The sequence below is a fragment of the Cydia amplana genome, chromosome 4 (genome assembly GCF_948474715.1).
Source record: "Cydia amplana chromosome 4, ilCydAmpl1.1, whole genome shotgun sequence".
NCBI lineage: Eukaryota > Metazoa > Arthropoda > Insecta > Lepidoptera > Tortricidae > Cydia > Cydia amplana.
The window spans coordinates 3164969-3188812 of NC_086072.1; the positions used below are offsets into that span (position 1 = coordinate 3164969).

The 23844-nt window shown below is 37.9% G+C and overlaps 1 protein-coding gene across 1 annotated transcript in view; it reads left to right on the top strand.

Annotated features, from left to right (window-relative positions):
* LOC134663118 (17-beta-hydroxysteroid dehydrogenase 13-like) overlaps positions 1 to 19430 on the top strand; it is a 53276-nt gene extending 33846 nt beyond the window's left edge. Inside the window, exons 3-8 of the mRNA XM_063519452.1 lie at positions 8502 to 8661; positions 11267 to 11418; positions 15760 to 15937; positions 16488 to 16673; positions 17616 to 17798; positions 19306 to 19430. Of these exons, the coding sequence (XP_063375522.1) occupies positions 8502 to 8661; positions 11267 to 11418; positions 15760 to 15937; positions 16488 to 16673; positions 17616 to 17798; positions 19306 to 19380 (934 nt within the window). The 3' untranslated portion in view covers positions 19381 to 19430. The remainder of the gene's footprint in view (positions 1 to 8501; positions 8662 to 11266; positions 11419 to 15759; positions 15938 to 16487; positions 16674 to 17615; positions 17799 to 19305) is intronic.
* The last annotated feature ends 4414 nt before the right edge of the window (positions 19431 to 23844 follow it).

Consider the following 23844-nt stretch of genomic DNA (forward strand, 5'->3'; position numbering starts at 1 on the left):
TATTAAACGTATGAGAGTATAAGTCAAAATTAATAGTAGGTTACAAAATATAAGTATTTGTTTACTATAAATACAAATACTTTTATTATTCAATGAGCGTAAGTAGGTATAAAATAAAGGTATCCTAAGGCGGCAAATAACTTTGTGAGCGTTAACTATTTTACATTCACGTTATTCGTGACAAGGTGGGATATTAGATAAGTAATAAAGGTGGTATCTCATTATCCACTTAATTCGTGAGGAAATATTCGACCACGTTCTTGTATGAAATCTACTTGTTTTGATATGGTTATGATACAAGTGATACGACCTTGATGTGCGAACCGAGGACGAACGTTTATGTACAGACGAACTTCTTAATAAATTTTTGACTTCAATTATCGGTTCAGATGACTGACACTTATTTGTCACGTATCACTGACAATTATATCTTGTCCATAAATATACCCCGCCCGCAGCTTTGAATTATAACCCAATCCCAATACACAATTTCCTGCTGTTGAAAAATTGTGATTACAAACAGCAACACTCTTAAGGGCTGATTTAGACGGCGCGCGAACTCGCATGCGATTTTAGTTACATTGCGGACTGTTGGTAACGTCCAATTCAATCGACCGATCAAAACCCGCAATGTAATGAAAATCGCATGCGGGTTCTCACATTGTCTAAATGAGCCCTAACTGTCCATTGGTGGACCTTATGCCTTTTGTAATAAGGTTTACCGATGGACAGTTAACAGGGTGGGCGATGGTACAGTTGAGTCGCTTGCAGCACAATCATTTTTGGTTCGTTGTTGCCAATGAAACGCCTTATGGCACGACACGAGTGCATTTCGCACGCACTAATAAGGGCGTGTGATCGTATAATAAAAAATAATTAATAACAAAACCATAACAGATGTTATAGTATTTTATGCAACCGTTGTTTAAGAGAGGTCAAAAAAGGCGAGTGGCGTGAGTAACAATTTGAGGCGAAGCCGAACATTGTTAATAAAGACGCCACGAGTATTTTTTGACTCAGTTAAACAACGTTGCATACACTACTTTTTCTACGACCAAGCACTTACTTTGAAATAAAATTGTAAATTTAACAAATATCTTTAATTCAAGAAGTAGCAAAAATGGAGGATACGGGCGGGAAAAGAATGAATGAATGAATGAAATTAAAAAAAACATGTCTATGGTTCACTTATTTGTCAGAGATGTCACTTAAAATAAGGTTGGCAACACTGTATTTCATTCAATATTTTTTAAGTGGTCATTACACGAAGTATCGTAAAATCGCCAAAAAGATACTGCGTGTATCTACAAATTCTTTTTTGGGGAATAGACTAAAGACTTGTCTTGACAACTATAAGGTAGGGTTTTAAAGGTGTGTGCACGACCCTTTAAATGACAAATAAAAGTACGGGAGTAGAAAATAGTACATTACGATACGAGTGCGAAAAGTAGGAAATTCGCAACGTGTGGCGATAAATTAAAACACGCCAGAAGGGAGTGTTTTAAATCGACATGAGTAGCAAATTACTTATTCGCACGTGTATAATATTGTACAACGTTTTACAGTAGGTACATATGGCTCTTTAAATTTTCGACATAGGTATTGTGCTAGTTACCGCACTAGGGCGGTAAAGTAGCACCATACCATACCGTAAAAAGTAAAAACCTGAATACCGCTCCTGCGGGCTCAGCACGGTTCCATTTTTATCGACTATCACTATGCCCGTCACTTTCGCACTTACATACTTGTTAGAACGTGACAGGCATGGTGACAAACGATAAAAATGCGACCCTGCTACTAGGGCTGGCGAGTTATTATAACGTGACGTGACAATAAAGTGCACAAGACCAGTAATTTTAAATTGCCTGTGCGTCACAATGACACAGCTTGTAATAGGTGTTTTATGCACGTGTGGCATTAATAATGACACTAATGTCACATGTGCATAAATGTCACATTACGCCCTGTTAATTGAAGCGTTATATAATATTATACTACTGTAGCTAGGTAATTTATGGCCGTAAATTACTGTAAAATAAGCTGTTTTTATTAAACTTAAAATATGGTTTGGCCAAAAGCCATGCATATACAATTGTGCATATTTTATATGATAATTTTATTGGTCAATGTGGAGCAGCACCCCTAGCACATGATTAGCGCGACGCGCGACAGTATCTCGCGGCGAGATAGACTACCCGTCCCTCTTTTATTAACATAGTTAGAAAAAGACGGGTAGTCTATCTCGCCGCGAGATACTGTCGCGCCAATCATGAGCTTGCCCAGTAGACTATCTATAAGTAATGTATGAAGGTTTACAAGCTCTTTCGTCGTTTTTAGGGTTCCGTACCCAAAGGGTAAAAACGGGAACTTATTACTAAGACTCCGCTGTCCGTCCGTCCGTCCGTCCGTCCGTCTGTCACCAAGCTGTATCTCACGAACCGCGATAGCTAGACAGTTGAAATTTTCACAGATGATGTATTTATATTGCCGCTATAACAACAAATAGGTACTAAAAACAGAATAAAATAAAGATTTAAGTGGGGCTCCCATACAACAAACGTGATTTTTGACCTAAGTTAAGCAACGTCGGGCGGGGTCAGTACTTGGATGGGTGACCGTTTTTTTTGCTTGTCTTGCTCTATTTTTTGTTGATGGTGCGGAACCCTCCGTGCGCGAGTCCGATTCGCACTTGGCCGGTTTTTTTAACTCTTTCGTTAGTACACCAACTGCACTTACAGATGTTCGTCAGACACACTGTATCATGATGTGGCCAACCGATTATTTTATAAAATGATCGCCACATCATGAAATGGTTCAAATGATCAATTCCGAGACATTTACATACCTATTCTTACTTAACTATATAATATGTATACATTATATGTACGAGTATCACGTACCTAATACCGTCAGGAACACGTGGTTAAAATATTTCGGTTATTGAACCTGTATTATAATTTGGAATATAAATAAGTCTCTAATAACAACTACAATATTCTAATTTAGACTGGTTCTCAAGTTTCTCAACCTCATGGTTATAGGTCCAACTTATAGATAAAAACAACTATTATGTCAACTGAAATAATATATTTTCTGAAAATAATTTAATTTGTTCTAGTATGAACTATTATGTCACTGACTCGGATCTCTGGAGGAAATTAATCCGCAAATTAAAGTAATATGATGCTGAGTCGTGCGGCGTAATTATACTAAACCGCAAATGATATCTAATCACTAGTGTTGAGTCGCTCACTCGTGAGGCACCTCATTTGTACCACTCATTTTGTTAATTTGTCGCAGTACTTCGTACCGCAAAAATGTCTTACTTCACTCCTCTATTCATTTTACTTGATTCTAAAATTATCTTTCTCCTAAAAGTTCTATTCTTAACCTCCAGAATTGCACTCCAATTAAATATATGTTACTATGTATTTATTTATTTATAAAGGAAGTGATGAATACATAAATATGTATATACATTAAATATTTTTGTCGCCGTTGGAAACTGAAAATATACTAGTACCTCACCTCATTTGAAGTAAGACATTGTAACACCTCATTTTAGAAAATGAGGTACTCATACAAACTCCTTTTAAATTGATGTCCTACCCATCCCTACTAATCACAGTCATAAATGTCATAATACACGATGATCAACGACAGAATGTACCTACGCTGTTGCAGATCTAGGTATACCCTAATGTAAATTGAATTGAATATAATACTTATAGCTGGTCAACCAAATCTTGTCAGTAAAAAAAGGCGCGAAATTCAAATTTTCTATGGGACGATATCCCTTCCCGCCTGCATTTTTCAAATTTGCCGCCTTTTTCTACTGTCAAGATCTGGTTGACCAAGTATACATTATAATTGTTTTTTTATTTATATCACAAACACATATTAAAAATAACTTAATCATTCCGCTAGTCTCCCCCATAGCCCATTATTCAGTCCATCCAACTTGCTATAGCCCATGACCTTAGATCCCATCGCAGCACAAAAGTGCTGAACTGCAAAAGTCTTTGCACCTGGCGGAGACCATCTCCGGATGTATCATATTGTGCGCTCGGGGTGGTATTTATACCCTTATTATAAAATAACCTAACTTAAGTTTGAAGAGAAGTGAAGGAAATAATAATATTTTAATCTTATATCCTTAAAATTACTTATTATATGTCATTTTGTACAATAAAGAGTTAAAGGTACTTACTTAAAACTAACATCGGCCACAGAAATTTATAAAAGTTTATGCGTGGTGCAAATTATCAAGCCATACGAGTAATGTCAGAGATCATTCCTATAAATAGATTTAGTGATTAGGTGAGTACATATTTGATCTAACGAAGTGGGGTGTGTAATGCTTAATATAATTATAAAAAAACTATCATACATTTGTTATAACGCCTTTGATATATTATTATACTTACGTTATAATGTAATTTTTATAATACGTTTCCTTTGTTATATTGTCATTTCATCTAAACTGTCATTGATATAATGCCTATTGTAATATAATTATTAATTAGTATAAATACATGTTTTATAATGACATTTGTTATAATATATTTTTGTATAACGTAATACTTCATACAATTTTATCAAATATAAATACATATATTGTAGTTATAACATTTTTTGTCATATTTCATTTAATGATAACGTAAAGTTTTACAAACTTTTTAAGTTTTTATTCTAGGGAGGTCGCAGTTCTAACCTAACCTAACCAATTTTTTCACGGTTTTCAATTCTGCGAGGGCCGCAGTTCAAACTTAACCTAAACCATTTTTTGCTAGGTATTTTATTCTACGGAGGGTCAAAGTTGTAACCTAACCTAACCCTCTTTTTGCTACTTAGTTATTCGTTTGTGCGGAGTCGCAGTTCTAACCTAACCTAACCCATTTATGTCATGCAACTATTATGCCACACAAATAATTATGTGATATCACTTGTTATAACAAATAATATGCTTTAGAGTATGTAATAGTTATGGCAATGTCTATTAGACGAAGTGTAAATATACCTTATGACCGTTATACCAATAATAACATGATGTACCTATATCGTTAATTAGGTATTGCGATAGTATGCCATTTATTACGTTATTCAAAATAACGATATATCAAACTATAATATAAGAAAAGTAATTATAAAAAATGTAATGCACCCAACGAAGTGTTATATTATATACATCTGAGTCGAGTTAGGTGTTTAAAATATACACATGTGAATAATCCTGTTTAAGGCCAACGTGACAACAAACTTCTTTTTAGTATTCCGTACAAAACTTTGTTCACGGAACGCTTATGGGATCACTTCGGTCTTGCAAATCGGTTAAATGTGTTTTTTAGGGTTCCGTACCCAAAGGGTAAAAACGGGACCCTATTACTAAGACTCCGCTGTCCGTCCGTCCGTCCGTCCGTCCGTCCGTCCGTCCGTCCGTCCGTCCGTCCGTCCGTCTGTCACCAGGCTGTATCTCACGAACCGTGATAGCTAGACAGTTGAAATTTTCACAGATGATGTATTTCTGTTGCCGCTATAACAACAAATACTAAAAACAGAATAAAATAAAGATTTAAGTGGGGCTCCCTTACAACAAACGTGATTTTTGACCAAAGTTAAGCAACGTCGGGCGGGGTCAGTACTTGGATGGGTGACCGTTTTTTTGCTTGTTTTTTTCTTCTTTTTTTTGCTCTATTTTTTGTTGATGGTGCGAAACCCTCCGTGCGCGAGTCCGACTCGCACTTGACCGGTTTTTTTTAGCTACGGCAACAGTGAGAGTTCTTGTTAAGGTGTAATGGGGCGTTTTTTTTTAAGTTGTCCCTTACACTTTTTTTTTTCAAATTTAGGATTTTTTATGTTATTTCTACTCAGAATCACGAGCTCTTTCTATCCTAATAGGAGAAAAAAAGTGTCCTAAGGTTTTTATTTCCATTCCGTCACCATTTTTCATAGACTTTGTATGGCGGTCGCGGAATGGAAATACCGAAAAATGTATGGAAATTTTGGAACACTTTTTTTCTCCTTTAGGATAGAAAAAGCTCGTGATTCTTAGTAGAAATAACATAAAAAATCCCAAATTTGAAAAAAAAAGTGTAGGGGACAACTTTAAAATAAAACGCCCAATATTTAGCTACATGATAGGTATCCCTGATTTCGGGCACGCAGCGTGCGTCACAGAAATATATGAACACAACACGTCACGTCAGACAAATGTGAATCTAGCTTAATGTACGCACGGTTTTCCGCGTCAGATATTTGGTTGTCCGCCGTAGGTCAACTCTGCATAAACACGTGACAATACTTCGAGGAAGTTGCCATATAATTTGGACAAGCGTTGAATACATGTTGAATAAGATACACTATTCATGTGACGATGGACTACTGCGCACAGACACCGTATAGTACAGTCGCCATCAGATTTATCGGAGCGGCCAAAGTGTTCACAATATCTGAACACGCACTGTAACGCCCTGACAATAGACTAGCCATTAACAGGCTTTCCCCTCTGTCGAAAATAGGCGGCCAACGGTCATACACAATGTATGGACTGACGTTTATCTGACATGGCTATTTTTACGTTACGCATACATTTGACGTTCCCCTCCCCCGCAAAAATCGGCAGACTGTTTTGTACAGAAAATTACAGACATGGCGTCTCCGTTTGATTATATCCTCCAAGGTATGAATACTAAAGAAAGATGATGATAATATAATAAGTATCCAACTATCCACGTGTAATAAAGTAATGTTTATAGGTAGGTACCTGGAAAAAATCATCATCATCATCTCCTAGCCGGTTTCGGCCACAGCGACTGCTTTCTACCGCTGAGAGCGTCGCTGGTGCGCTCTCAGGTGACTGAGTGTAAGGCCTGAGTGGACGCTCGAGTTGAGCGTGCAGCGGGGCGGGACGTGCGGCGTGCATGTTAAACAAATGAAAACGTATAGGAGCGGCCTTAGTGCACGCTGCTCAAATTACTCCTGACCCCGACGCCACGCTGCACACCCCGCCGAACGCTCCGCTTAAAGCGTCCACTCAGGCCTTACACTGACATAGCCAATCTTTGCAGCAAATGTGAGTCCACACTCGCTGCAGGTCAGCACCCCTCCGACGTAAATGTGATGGCCACAGGTGGTCTGGCCTTTAGCTCGTCACGCTGGAAAATTTTGCGATAGGTCCAAGAGACACAATTCGCGGACGAATACCGAGGATCCTGGCCGCGTAGCCAACGTGCCAATCGCTTACACTCTGTAGCGATCGAAACGCAACTGTCACTGTCGCACTAATATAGAAGAGTGATAGAGAGACACAAAGCGATTCGATGGCGAAACGATAGCGATTGTCACCTTGGCTAGGCCGCCTGGTGCTCCCACACTGCCTGTTATAGGTACCTATAACGATTGTGTGACAGGGGCAACATAAAACACTATCCATACTATCATGTTATCCCTGTCACACGATGTTATATACCTAACGTTATATAACAGGGAAAAGATCACGCTCTCTGATTAAAAAAGCAAATGTCACGCAATGAAAACATTCCAATAAACTTTTCTTCTATTATATACACTTCTCGCCACTTCCCAAGGGTTTTCCGAATCGTTGATACATACTTGACTGGTTTATCGAGTATCCTTGACTACTTAGGAATAGGAATTACCCAATTATCTAAGCAAACAATTAACTACTAAGTATTAGGTAAACACTATTGTCCCGAGAAAAATCAAGTATCTAGTTTAATAAAAAATACGGGTTTTTCGCAAAAGATGATAAAGGATGACTCACGTTACAACGGTCCGAGAAATAGATGTGTCGGAAGTCGTCCCGGGCCCGGACCGTTCTGATATATCTGATGGCGACAGTACAAATCTCTCTTCTTTACCTTAAAATTGACTATAGATTACCTAATGCAGTTTAATCCGCCTTCTAAAAAAGAAAACAAAATTCCAAATACATATAGGTACTTAGGTATTTATTTCTAGCTTAAGTATTTCAAGAAATTAGCATTTCTAATACCAAGGGAACAGGTACAGTGATCCCCACACTAGGGTCTGCTGTAAAATTTTATTTTGTGCAATAAATTTGAATAAATAAATACAGTCACCGTTAAAAGTATGTAGTACCTAGTACAAAACAGACTTTGTTTATCAGTCTGTCTAAATCAGTGGTTCTTAACCTTTTCAATCTGTACCCCTTTTATGTGATCTTTTACACAAACAAATTGTCTTTTAACCCCTGATTTTACGTCAAATTTAAAATAGGTACCTAGACTTATCACTAAAATATTTAAGGATGATTCACGCAGCGTGAGTCACGCTAGACCGGACCGGGCCCGAGCCGAGGCGTCCGACACGTAATTTTCTATGATGGCTGATCGGTAATCGTGGTGCTTTCCATTAAAAATGAAGCTCCGAGCTCCGGTCCGGCCCCGACCTGGTCTAGCGTGAGTCATCCTTTATCCCCAAGCTAATCTAACTCTAAATCTTCTATTTCTTCTTTCCAGGACGGACGAGCAAGGCATCGCGGTGAAAATATACGAAGGTGTGGTGACCACCTTGGAAATATTGCTGCTGCTTGTCAAAATGTGGGTCTCCTGGATATACGCCATGTACCAGCTGGTCACACCGCCCGTGCCGAAGAGCGTCGAAGGAGAAATTGTTCTGGTAAGATTTTGTTGTCCTAAAGCACCCCTGGGCTAATTACGGGCATCTTCCTCTGTCACTCTAATTACGCCTTCATTGGAGTAAAAGAGAGAGTTTCCCGCAATTTGCGAAATTCGGTTTTCACGGTAGAGCCTTCACACGCTCGCGACATACCTTCCCATTCAACGACTCTTCTGACCAATTAGCAACTTAGGTGCTAAGTTTAGGAACATTTAACGCGAAATAGCACAGAATTTGCTAAATGGCAACCTGACAAAAAATGCGTCTTCTATCTACCTACATATACAGGGTGATACTTAAGACGTAATACAAAATATGTTTTTAGAACTCATTTTCCTGGTGTTATAAGCCCCTGCTAGGTCTCGTGTTGTTAAAGTAATCAGCAATCCATTTACAAATATCCAGCGAGTTGTCATTGCAGAAATGTACTTAACATCGCGGAGTACGGTGCGGACGCAAGCACTTTTTCACGAACCGTGCAGAGTGCCCAATTCCAACCCAATTTACAGTCCCAGTTCATGCCCAACGTAGAGGTCGACGCCCAAGATACTCGGAGGCGTTTCGAACACAGGTGCTTAGGTATTTTATCCGACACCCAGAAGCCACAGAATCTGTATTTTTAACAAGATGGGGCTCCAGCACAATTTTTCTTGGCGGGTACGAAATTACCTTGACCAAACTTTTCCCGAGCGTTGGATAGGAAAGGAAGTTCTGAATGCCAACCAGTTTGTACTTGGTAGAATCAGTAAGGAGGAATCTTCGACGTCGTGCAGAATAATGTGAAGCGCAAGTTGGTGGTCACTTCGAACATTTGTTGAAATACGTCTAAACTTTGGATTTGTCTGATTTAGCAATAAAATCATTTAAATAAGTACCTACTTATCGCTAATTATTACATTATTAGACATAATGTACAAAAGACTTGTATGCACTCAAGAGCAACAAAAACGGTCTCCTTCTATGATAATCACCATAAAAAGTTACCCATTTTCATTGCTTTCGAGTGTACATCATATGAGTGTAGTTTTATGTTTTAAATGTCAGAATTAGTTAACATGACAAATAGGTGCCACACGACAGTGTGTCCACACTTCGAGATTTTAATTAATTATTTTGTTAGAAAATTACTAAAAATAATTTTGACTAACATTAATAACTGAGTTAGTGCATCGTGTTCTCGATCTTCAATTAAGTCAGAATTACTTATTTTGTATTACGTCTTGGGTGTCACCCTGTATAGATACACCTTCAGGGTCGCGATTTCAAATAATCTCTGTCTGTACCTACTGTATCCGAAGGATAACAAACATGTAACACTAGTATTACATAGCTACGATTTGCGTACATAATTAGCATTCTAATTTACGCTGTTTTGCATTGTTTTATGAACTTGAACCTTTGCCAGAAGCCAGGATATGTTAATGAATTATATGAACAATACCTACATAAACGAATACGTAGACAAATGATAAAAGATTTTCATAACCTGCCAGCATATTCATATATATCTAATATATCCATAATCTCGCCTAAGTGTTTAACCTTTTAACCGCTTAGAATTATTCATCTAGCGTGCTCGTGACGCCGCCGGTACGAAGTTACCCGAAGTTTTGTCTTATTTGTCAGACTATGGCGAAATGAGCTGGATATTGTGTGTCTTATATGTACCTATATCAGTCTACGGCGGTTAAAAGGTTAAAATAGTTTTGGCTGTCCCGTTGTTGTTATTTTCGAATACCGGAATCCGAACTCACAAAAGCCACCACACACTAGCGTCTTCCGAGCGTCGGCGTCTAGTCAACTATGGCTGCTGCTCGACGCAACGTTAGCGCAACTGCGCAGCGACACCATTTTCCATAGTGGTAGACGCCGACGCTCAAAAGACGATAGTTTCGGGTGACCTTTACCTGTCAATGGAACCGTTTTACTGCAGGCTATTCTGCGTCTAGCTTTGAGCTCTTCAAAATTACTAATGATTCCCAACGTTTATGATTTGGGCCCGTATTTAGTGCCATTAGACCGGTATCAAGCAGCGCCGATGTCGTCTCAGGTTCTATCCCCAGGCATATCATCATCTTCCTCGCGTTGTCCCGGCATTTTGCCACGGCTCATAGGAGCCTGGGGTCCGCTTGGCAACTAATCCCAGTAATTGGCGTGGGCACTAGTTTTTACGAAAGCGACTGCCATCTGACCTTCCAACCCAGAGGGTAAACTAGGCCCGTATTGGGATTAGTCCGGTTTCCTCACGATGTTTTCCTTCACCGAAAAGCGACTGGTAAATATCAAATGATATTTCGTACATAAGTTCCGAAAAACTCATTGGTACGAGCCGGGGTTCGAACCCGCGACCTCCGGATTGCAAGTCGCACGCTCTTACCGCTAGGCCACCAGCGCTTTATCTATCCCCAGGCATATATATGCTGAAATATATATTTTGTTGCAGTAGAATGTGTATCCCAGGACGTTTCTTCAAAGGGAGAACGCGTTAGCGGAACGACGCAGACTGACTGACATTAGTGCCCAATACTATTTTTTGACTTACTTACGTGATACGTGAATGACCCCTTTGAATATATTTTATTTATTTATTTTATTTTTCTTTCAGATCACAGGCGCCGGTCACGGCATGGGCCGCGAGGTGGCGTTGAGGTTCGGGAAGCTGGGAGGGGTCATCGTCTGTGTAGATATTAATGCCGCCGGCAACCAGGAAACTGTGGACGCCATCAAGGCTAACAAGGGGAAAGCACACCGATATGAGTAAGTTTTAATTTATTTTTCGGGTTGCCGCTTTCCGATCCCGTTCCAACAGAAAAATTACACACCTCGATCTAACATAAGAAAGCTTCAGATCACATGTCTGTCTATAGTACCTCAAGTCAATACACGTCAAGTGTCAACTCGTGGTACGGCTACTACTGTTATTTCCTAATAGTCATATTTGAATTTGACACCTTGTATATAGGTAGGCATACTCTAACACTGATTATGTTGAATCTCGTTAACGCTACAGCGCTACAGCAAACATCCATTAGGTATGCATATTAGCAAACACTCCAAAGCAGGCTAACAGGGAAGTATCATTTAATCAATATTTAGTACCTATACATAGATTACGTTGCCAGTTTTTAAGTAGGTAAATATACTCGTACCTACATATACAAGTCTTACTTTGAATACAATAAACTACGAGTATATTTGGTTTAAATGGTTCATATTTTAACGAGCTTTAAGAAAGACACCAACTCGAACGTTCACGTGCCTGTTACGTTTGAACGGTCCGGGTCTGGGCTGAAATTTCCGATAAGACCGTTACTTCAGTTTTCTATATAAAAATGCGTCTCTCACCGATCACCCGTCATAGAAAACGAAGTGTTGGAAGCCTCGACCCGGAGCCATCAGGAGCGTAATTAATCCTTTACATCGCACCTTTAGAATTATAGTGACACAATAGAAAAATGCAAGTTTTTGGGAAACGTTAAATAAAGATTGACGAGTTCATAAATTCCATAGATAAAGAGGGATTACCGAGCTCTGATTGAGAAATAGTTACTAAAACTTGTATTTTATTAAACTTTACTTATTTCTTAACATGGATTTATACATTAACACATAAAATAAATGTAGTAACTATTTTTTATATATTTTTTTAAAAAGTGCATCAGTTTTAGGTCTCTTTACGATTGAAATAATATTTTTTTTAAAGACCGATTTCTACATAGGGCTTAATATTACTGAACAATAACACACTCAAAACGTATCATATCAAGTTAAGTCAATACAATAGTAAACTTCCAATTGTTTTAAGGGACACTTTCTATTTTTAATAAAACATTAACAATATTCGAACACGATTTATTTTTAGTCAAAAATATGGTTTCATCTTAAACAACAATCATAATAAACAAATCAAATATCCTTCTAAAAATATATAAAAGAAAAACTAATTTTAACAATGTTTTTCTTTCCATTTTAATAGATGTTCTGTAGATAGGACTACTGAACTATATATCTAAGTTTAGAAAAATACCTAATCACTTTTCTAGTACCTAACATAAGTATTTATGTTCATGCTCTAAACAAAAGATGTTCATATTCAACAACTGTTAACAAAAAAATCAAATATCCTTCAAAAAATAAAAAATAAAACAGATCAGAACAAGATCATTTGGTCCATTCTTATAAATACCTATTCTACTAAAGAGATCACATAATAGGCACCTTAGTAATTGTAGTTGTTACTAATTATTGATAATCAACTTAATCAACATTATCATAAACTTTGGGACATATTTTGAATTAGAGAATAGAACTATAAAAATCTTTGATGGAGCAAGCAGGAACTTCTTTTTTAGTTATAGACGATACGTAAGATTTTCCTGAATTTCTCAATCTTTTTGCGACATTTTGTTTCCATTTTGATGGATTTCTGGTACGTTTTCTGGATCTTCTGGTTACTTCTGGAACAGACTCCCCGTTGTCTCTGGATGCCCTGGAAGTTGATCTGGAAGGAGCCGAAGAACTAGAGCTGGGGCTTGAATCAGATATACGTACATGTTCGCTACGAATAGACTTATTGATATAGTTCGTTTTTTTAGCATTAGAAAGAACTTGAAAGAAGGTAAGCGATTTTGACATGTCTTTTAATTGAAAAATACTTTTTAAAAATCAATAACTGTTACTTATGAAAGCAGAAGACTATAAAAGATTGTATTAGATTCATAATTGTTACATATTTACCGTAACTTATTTTTAAAATGTGTTTTTCAATTAAAAGACACATCAAGATTGTTTACCTTATTTCTAATGCTAAAAAAAAACGAACTATAGTGTAAGTCGGGTCTGAGTCGCTTAAGGCAACATCGCTTTCATCGGAATTTAGAGGTGATTGATGATAATTCTTTGTAGGTCTGCTGCTTATACTTTGTCCTATGCATTTAGATGTTGAAGGCTCATCTATGATGGAATGCGCGTTTGAATTACTAATGCGAGAAGAGCTGCTGGATGAGGAATATGTCGATGATGATCTACTTGAAGAAGAGGAGGAACTATTAGATGATGACCTGCTAGATGATGAACTGTTGGATTGTGGTGTATTATTTAGTAAAACGTCCTGCTGAGATGATGATAACTCAGATTTATCTGGTTTCTGAGGAATATCCTCGATTTTATTTTGAACTTTTATCTGAAATACAGATAATAAGATTAGTTTCTGCTAAATTCTTGCCAGGGAATGAATTATAAAACATTATTAATAACCAAATAATACACCGTAAAGTTATAAACTCACCTCATTATTATTGCTAGCAAGAAACGTCTTTGGGTCAATGTATGGAATGGATTTTTCCGGAGAGCGGTCTATTATTGAACAGCTACTTGATGATTTGTTTTCCTTGTCAGGATTATTCTGAAATATAAAAATTATATTTCTTAAAAATATTATTCAACAGCGAAAGAACTTCTATAATTATAGTGCTTAGATTAGTTGAAGTTAAAGCTTTCTAATGTTAATTTTTTTTAGTTTTTATGAATATTTATAAAATAATTATTTACTTCTTTGTCCGTAGGTATTATCTGCCAACGATAGTCTTACATCATTAGTAGTATTCTGATAAATAAGTAATACGTATTATAGTTGCAATAAACATTAAAAACATTGTAAACCAAATACTTGCAATTTTAATGTCAGACACATTGATTTTTTCAAACTTTTGTTGTCCTCGCCGTGGAGTAAATTTTTGTTTACTGCTGACATCATTATCCTAGAAAAAAACCGATGATCAGACTAAGTGTATGTAGATAATTCGTATAAGTAAGTTATGTAAATAAAAATATACAGTCTCATCTGGCTTCCATTTTTTTTCCCGTTTATCTAAAATATAATCCGCCCTTTTTTTCATTTTCTATATGTTTTTAATGGGAAGCTCAATTCTTTTGGCTTTAGATACCTAGAATGTTAATTAAAATATAAATGTCATTTATCTTGTCAGTTTAACTGGTTTTATAAAAAGACCCATTTATGAATTAAATAACAAATGTTAGTATTTACACAGACACATGATTTAAATGGTCACTAAGTATATGCTAATTTTTATTATAAAAAAGACGGTATCCTGGATAACTCTCTAGATAAATGATTATTCTTGTTATAATATAATCCCATTTATGATTGCGACTTCAAATCGAACTAGTTTTTAATCATAGAGTGACTTAAAGCCAAACGAGTCATATGGTAATGAATCGATTTTGGTATGAAATGAACTTAATATGAATTCAGTCTTCATTGTATTAAAAATAAAAACGTCTACTTACCTTATTTTTGTTACTAAACTGACTCAAATCTATTTACGTCGCCACAAAACCGAACAAGTAACGACCTGCTCAGAACACTCGCGGCGCATCACTGCTTGCGTCTCACTCAAACCGAACATGACGCGAAGTTAGAGGGAGGGGGAAAAAGACCGAAGTCTTAGTCTATCCCTTTCTACCCTATATTGGGCCGCTTTGGACTTTTTATAAGTGAAACTCGAAATCTGTAAATTTTGGATAAGGTCAGTATAATTCTAAAGGTGCGACATGTTTATTATTCGTTTGCTTAATTCTTTTAGTCAAATATAAGGGAGGGACTTGTTTAAATCCAGTTTCCGACGTCCGATTGGGCTGAAAATTAGCATAAGTTTGTAATTTTAGTGCCGTTCTTGATCGAATGAAGTGAGTCTTCGTTTCAGCGTTTTCATTTAATTTCAATTGATACAACTAACAGCAGTATAATCACTTCACTACATAGTATAAAACAAAATCGCTTCCCGCTGTCCTTCTGTCCCTATGTATCCTTAGATCTTTAAAACTTCGCAACGGATTCTGATGCGGTTTTTTTTATCACGGAATCAAGAGGAAGGTTTATGTATAATTTGTTAACCCGTGCAAAGCCGGGGCGGGTCGCTAGTTTTAGTATAAAGTGATATAGCCGAGGAACATGGCGACCAAAAATTTAAACTTAGAATATAAGTATATATGTTTTTTTTTACTTATATATGTAGGTACCTACTCACTCTTACGGAACTTATTATTTTGATATAAAACACGGCTTATGTCTTCCAGGTGTGACGTAACAGACAGCAAAGCGGTGACCGCGTTGGCGGAGCGCGTGCGCCGCGAGGTCGGTGACGTCACGATGCTGGTCAACAACGCTGGGATCATGCCCTGCAAGCCTCTGGCGCAGCATTCCGAGAAGGACATCAGGACTATGATGGAAGTCAACGTTATGGCGCACTTCTGGGTAAGAGTCAGGATGTTAGTAAATAATATATATAGTCCTCCTTGCCGTGTCCGACGACGGCGACTCCTCTAACTGTTCTTAATCAGGACCATGGAATGCTCTAATATGACTTGCGAAGCCAAACTTGGTTTTGAAAATGCGATTACATATGGTGCGCAACGGAGCTGGACAGCTGAGTTGTAGGTGTAGGTACTTATAGGAGGGCTTCGGTCGCGTCTTAAGGAGATGGCGCTTAGCATCCAGGTCAGGACAATTTTTGAAGCAAACGCCTTTGAATGGACGCTCCTGAGGTAATTATGTGCAGCAATCTTTGCTACGTATCGTTAGTACCATTAAGTCCTTTATCTAGTTAGAAGATCTCTGTTTGAAGATTGTCCAGCCTGGCCTAGCTGCGTGTGTGGCTTAGCAGGCGTAGTTTATCGACACAATACATATACAATTTACTTACATTTCTCTTTTCTATATCGTCTTCAGTTAGTTATACAGATTATTTAATTACAACATTCCATTGAATATGTTATAAAATTGTACACGTGGTAACCCCTTCCAGATGCTCCAGAACTTCCTGCCATCGATGATGGAGAAGAACCACGGCCACATCGTAGCCATGTCCTCGATGGCTGGCATGCTTGGTCTCCGGAACCTGGTGCCGTACTGCGCGTCCAAGTTCGCAGTCAGAGGCATGATGGAGGCTCTGCATGAGGAGTTGAGGGAGGATTCAAAGGATTACAGTGGTGTGAGTAGCTATTATTATAACAAACATAATGTAGTGTCCTCGATGGTTGGCATACTTGGTCTCCGTAACCTGGTGCCGTACTGCGAGTCCAAGTTCGCAGTCAGAGGCATGATGGAGGCTCTGCATGAGGAGTTGAGGGAGGATTCAAAGGATTACAGTGGTGTGAGTAGCTATTATTATAACAAACATAATGTAGTGTCCTCGATGGTTGGCATACTTGGTCTCCGTAACCTGGTGCCGTACTGCGAGTCCAAGTTCGCAGTCAGAGGCATGATGGAAGCTCTGCACGAGGAGTTGAGGGAGGACTCCAAGGATTATAGTGGAGTAAGTAATGAATACCGCTATTTTATAGTAGGTAGAACATTTTCATATCTTCACCGATTAGATAGTTGGCAGTCATCAACTGTGCGTGACTCCAGAAACTTCTTGCGACGCACAGCTAAACCCCTTAAAGGTGCAACGCATTTGCAAAGTCTCTGCTGTTGCGGGTGTCCATCAGCGACGGTACCTGTTTACTATCAGGGGAGCTGTCCTGTCCGCTCATTTTCCGTCTAAATATGTTCTAAAAAGATCGGTTAATAAAAAGAAGTCGCAACCTGTCGTGATGACAGTTGTGTGTCGTGTGAGGAGACTTTGTCCTTTTATTTTAATGTACGTAAACTTTTCAAAACATTTAGTAAAACGTCTGTTAGAATCAAGTTATTCTTTAATGACTAAAAATCATGCTAAAATCTCTGTTAAATGTTATGGTAATCAATGGCTTGTTGTTAGACTTGAAAATTAACTTGACGCCTTCTTGCTGACTAGTGGCAGACTTTTCTATTATAAGGGGAAGAAAAAGAGGGGTACATTTTTCCAGCAGTGGGACATTTTGAAATATAATTATAAGTAGGTATAATAATAAATAAGTAAGCAGTAAAAGTAAACGTGTCTCTTTCACAGATCAAAATGACCGTGATCTGCCCATACATCGTGGACACGGGCCTGTGCAAGAACCCCAAGATCCGCTTCCCCTCGCTGATGAAGATAGTCACGGCCGACGAGGCGGCGGACAACATCGTCGACGCCGTCAGGAGGAACTACTCCGAGATCACCATTCCTAGCTCCCTGTACTATGTTAACTCGGTAATATTCCCTTTCGTCACTTATTACCAGAGCCCGGAATTCTCGTAGCATTTTTGAGCTGTCATAGGGACTTCTTGTTTATCGACTTCCGATTATACATATGTATATCCATAAATACAGAATACAATATGTAAAATATGATTACTTCGAGATAACCTTTGGATACCAACTTTTAGGAAATATACAGTATGTATCAGAACGAAATGCAAAGAAAGAGACCCACTAATGTTTAGGTAAATACTGAGCAACTTTTACTATAGGACCAACCCCGAAAACGCGAAAAAAAAAATGAATAGGAAATTTCAACATCAGACCAGCAAAATGTATGAAACATCCAATTTTTTTTCCGCGTTTTCGGGGTTGGTCCCATAGTAAAAGTTGCTCAGTAACCTAAACATTAATGGGTCTCTTTCTTTGCCTTTCGTTCTGATACATACTGTATATATCTCGAAGAGATCGCTCATTCGCGATAAGACTGCATGTTGTTTACTTCTACTCGTAATCATATTTTACATATTTTATTCTGTATTTATCGATATATACATATGTATAATCGGAAGTCGATAAACGAGAAGTCCCTATGACAGCTCAAAAATGCTACGAAAATTCCGGGCTCTGGTTATTACCCTGTTGTGCTGGTCTTCCTACGTGTCTAGGGTAAAAATGCGGATGGCGCAGACTGCAATCGAGCTAAGGACCACCAAATGCTTGCAATGCTAAGGTTACTACGTCCTTCAGGTTTCTCAACGATTTGGTAAACTGTCTGATTTACCTTCCACTTCCACACTTATGTACAGTCGACGTCAAAGATATACATTTTTCGCCTTATTACAAAGGAGTAAGGTGCAAAAGTGTAAACATGTCTTTGACGTCGACTGTACCTATCTGATGAAGATACAAGGCGGCGGACAACATCGTCGATGCTGTAAGAAGGAACTATATACTCCGAGATCACCATTCCTAGCTCCTTGTATAATGTTAACTCGGCAAGTGCTTCCACTGGAAGCGTGTCCGTGCCAAGCGGAGAAAGTTACGCTCCCCCGCATCGAGGGTCCATCCATATTAACCTAAGGCCTGAGTGGACGCTCTAGTTGGGCGTGCAGCGGGGCGGGGCGTGCGGCGTGCATGTTAAACAAATGCAAGCGTATAGGAGCGGCCTTAGTGCACGCTGCTCACATCACGTGTGAGCCCACAGCCACGCTGCACGCCCCGCCGAACGCTCCGCTCCGAGCGTCCACTCAGGCCTTACACTAAGGTCCTACGTATCGTCCTTCTTCAGTTCAATGAAATTCAAATCATATTCAATTGGAACTGAGTCACTTTTGCTTTGTTTCGTTCAATTTTCAAACAACGCAACATTTCCTACAGTATAGGTTAAAATTTCAGTGAAAAATTTTGGATTTTTCATTTGTATCGCTGGGCCTTAGGAGGATTCGTAGTGTTACTTTGAGTATTTTAAGTTTATCGACGATTTAAAGTTTTTGATAAATGATTGTTTCTCTTTCAGTTCCTGCGACCGCTGCCTAAAGCTGTCCCGCTTCATCTCAAGGACTTCTTGGACTCTGGGTTGGAGGCTCAATAACTAATTTAAGTGTTGATTAAGTTTAAATGAGATGAGACATTAGCTAATAGGCTCAAACACACTTATAAACTTCATGTAGGTACTCCTCTCCTAAGGGCCGATACAGACGGACTGAACCCGACTGCTACTGCTTTGTACTAGCCCTAAGACAAATAAATGAGGCCTTCAACTATTTGTTTAAAGTTTAAACTATTGGTGGCGGAGTCGATAATGGTTCGTAAATATCGTGATACCAACGTTAGATGGTAACTGGTACTGTAAACTACAAACACTTTAGCTCTAGGAGGCAATGTCCCATAAAATTATACATATTTAAATAAATCAAGGCCTTGAAACGACCGTTTATATTACTGAATCGCGATTAGAAAGGGATTGAGATAGCTGTCAATCCATATTGATTTTGACGTAAGTGTATGGAAATCTGTTATTTCTAATCCCTTTCTGATCGCGGCATGATAATAATATATTTCATATTTTCTTCACGAAGGCAAAGTACCATTGTAGCCTTACCTTGCGGGGTAACTCTTAGAGCTAGAGTAACCACGGTTTAGGATATAAATCTGAGCGTTATTCTTAGCTAATCGCGACGAGCTGAAAAAACACGCCAGCCAGCTCCAATTCACTACCACTACCTGGCTGTGGTGTCCTCACGAACCCTCAATGTGCACTTCGAAGATCGGCTATACGTCAGCCATCTTCGGGCGCACGAGCGCCGAACTAACTAAGAGTCAAATGGTTGCCATGGCCGAAATCGGGCGGAAGGATCATCATCATCATTATCATTCTTATACAACCAAACATTACCATTATGGTTTCTTGCGAGCCATATCTTAAGTTAAGAACTCTAGAATAACGCGTGGTTGGATTATTAATTAACTGATATTATTTTTGATGTGATTTATAGCACGTTCTGGGATGCAAAGGGAGACTATGTGTAGGTTACCGTAAAATGGGGTGAGTAGGCGCAAAACTGACATTCAAACCTCGATAACATTTTATTTTTACATATGCAAACTGAATGATGTATATAATATTAATAAGTGTTCCGGACGTTTGTATTTTAGTTTTTATCTTATTTTGGGTAGTTCCATTTCATAACTTTGACGATAAAGAGGAAAACCCACCTCACCCCATAGTGCCTCGTATTTGGGGTGAGAGGGCTTTTCATACAAAGGTGATTTTGGAAGAATGTTGGATCGAGTTTTTTTATTATGCGTATTACTATAGCTCCATTTTAAATTGGAATACATTATTTTTGTAGCAGTAGCCTTAAAATCCCTTCTCACCCCCCTCTCAAACCTTCTCTCCCCATTCATAACCCACCTCTCCCCGCGAAACCTACTCACCCCATTTTACGGTACTTATAGTTATTATGCACAATGAATGAAGCATCCAAATACCAATGAGCTAATTATGTAATATTAGTGATATAAAGAGGTTAATTGTGATGATGTAATGATATTTGCATCGATTTTTTACATGAAGCCTAATGGCTCTACTCCGGCGCCTCGTTTTCTATGGAAAGCACCAGGGATGTTGCGAACATCCGCATCCGCATCCGCAAGCGCGGAACTTCCGCATTATTTTCAACATCCGCATCCGCATCCGCATAAAATCGATGCGGAGCTTATGCGGATGCGGATGTCGAACAAGTCGGTACAGGAACGTCTTAGCGGCGGCGTAAGTGCTAGGTAATGTCGTCATTACCTATAACGAAATCGTCTAGATCCAGAAAAGTCGGCCAAGTTATTGTTTATTAAATATAACGCACCTATATTCTTGCTCAAATACTAAACGTTTCGTTTTTTTTTAAATAAAAAAATACTAAAAATGTAATATTTGACGTTTTCTAAGTACCCAATCTTGACATCCGCATCCGCATCCGCATCCGCGGATGTGAGCCTTTAAATATCCGCATCCGCATCCGCATCCGCGGATGTCAAAAAATCTGCATCCGCAACATCCCTGGAAAGCACCACGTGATCACCGATCAGCCGTCATAGAAAATGACGTGCCGGGCGCCTCCGCCCTGGCCCGGCCCGGTCTAGCGTGAGTTATCCTTTAATGTCACTGTGTGTCTCACTTTCTTAAAATTAAATGAAAAATTCGGCCACCGTAATTAAGAATTTTAAACAAATCTTATAATTAAGACAATACTTGAATAAACGCGTAAGTAGTGTCTCTGATGCTCTGATGTATGAATTGAGGAAATGGCATTTAGTATAATGAAATGGGTTCAGTTATGTACAGTCGCGCATCAGCTCTATTGTCAAGGCGTTAGAGTGCGAGTTCAGATATTTTGAGCACCTCGGCCGCTCCGATATATCTGATGGCGACTGTACCCACGTATTTATAATGTTTAGAAACGTATGTGCACTTATGTATGTAATTTGTGGCGTTGTTGTTTATTTTTAATGAAAATATACCTATAGAAAATTATACTTACCTATACATAAAAAGTGTTTAAGAGCTGATAGCGCTGAGGCATATATCATTGCATTCGCACCAGCTATTACAAAATTACATAATTACCTATACATCACAAACAAGATAAGAGTGATATTATTTAGTGCCTTACATAGTTCGGTTATGTTATAAGTAGGTACCTACCTGATTAATTATTATAATTGTTTGTTCGGGCATAAGTAGGTATATATGTCAATAACATATTAATTAACTACCATCACAAAAATCAATTATTTTTGTATATTATGTAGATGCCTATTCCGTAACAATAAGTCAAAGTATATATGTGCAATAATAGATACTTATGTATGTGTATGATGTGCCATGTGACTTGAATAATACAGGGTGTAACAAAAATGGGTTCCGTTTAAGGGCATATTTGGTATCGTGTTCTGATTAGGAAAAAGTTGAAAAAAATCTCCGTACAAACGCCAATTTTTCGCGTCAATAAGATTTTCCTTCTACTTATAGTACTTATTTCTAATCAGAACTTAATAAACGGATCCCCACAATTTTTGTTACACCTTGTATTAAATAGGATAACTTTGGAAGTAAAAAACGAAACATTTGTTAACAATTTTACGGGTTTATCAACTTTTTTACGATGGGATATGCAATGGATGCTAAATTCACAATATAATTATATTTTTTACTTGCATTTTTGTCCTAGCTTGCCTTATTATTTCAATAATTACTATTGTGTTTCTAAAGTGATCTGTTCGTTTTAAATAATCTGTAAATATATACCGAAGTTAGGATTTGTATATTAATTTTGAATGGGAATTTAAATATACAAGTAGAAGAAAATTAAAAAGTGTTTCATTTAAACTCGACTTAATCGACCTAGAATAATAACAATAATGTTGTAAAATGTATAACATCGCTAAACGGTTGAACTAGCATTTTTATTTAGCTCAGTGGTTCTCAAACGTTCTGAGCGACGGACCCCTTTCGATTTTTATTACGGATCCTCTTCTTAGATACTTCTCTACGATGCATAATTTAAGGAATGTAGGCCTAGATACCTAGTTAATTCACTTTTTGGTAGAAATTTATCTTTAGGCTGTCCATCGCAATACAACGCGGCAACGCAGCGAGCGTGATGGACACCTTTGCGTCGGGGACAGCCCGGGACGGGTTTTAGTAAGTAGTTATTTTTTTATATTTTTAGTTCGTATTTATATTTAAGTTTCTACAATAAATAAATAAATACTTACATAGTAGAATTAGTTTAATTTTGGTAGATAATAAACAAAAACAGCAAAAAATAGAGGTTTTGTTGAGGGTCAAGAAAACAAGTAAATACCATAATAATCATAATATTTATTTCAGGGTATACGCGTTTGAATATTTTTATAACCATCTCCCTAGAACATTTACACGAGCTAATATAAAGCCTATTTTGGCTACATATACAACCGACATCTCTTTGGTCACTATACCCGTTCCTTGGTCTTAAAATTTTATTCTTACTTGACTAGTTACATATTTTACCTACAATATTTAATTTGCTGCTCAGCAGTGACGCGTTCAAAAGTGAGAAAATGTTTAGACAAACAAAAACGTTTCCATATCCTAATAGTGTTATTATTTTTCTCCTAATATCGATACACCTATAATATCAATATCGATATTGCTCTTAAAAATTATGGAGATAATTGGAACCGTTATCAGGAACTCATGGTAACAGTTTCTCCAATTACTACAATGGGAAGAGCAAACATTTGCCAAATCAAAACGTTTGCTCAGAACGGTAACTAAGTGAAAATTTAATGTGGCTTTAGAAATAAAAATACTGAGGGGATACCGCAAAAACCGAAATTCGCAAATTGCGGGATCTTTCTCTTTTACTCCAATTACGAAGGCGTAATTAGTTATTAGAGTGACAGAGAAAAATACCCGCAATTTGCGCACTTCGATTTTCGCGGTTATAGCTCTGCTTTTCACTGCTCGTGCTCGTTTGATAGTAGGTAGGTATAGTAGGTATAATAATATGAC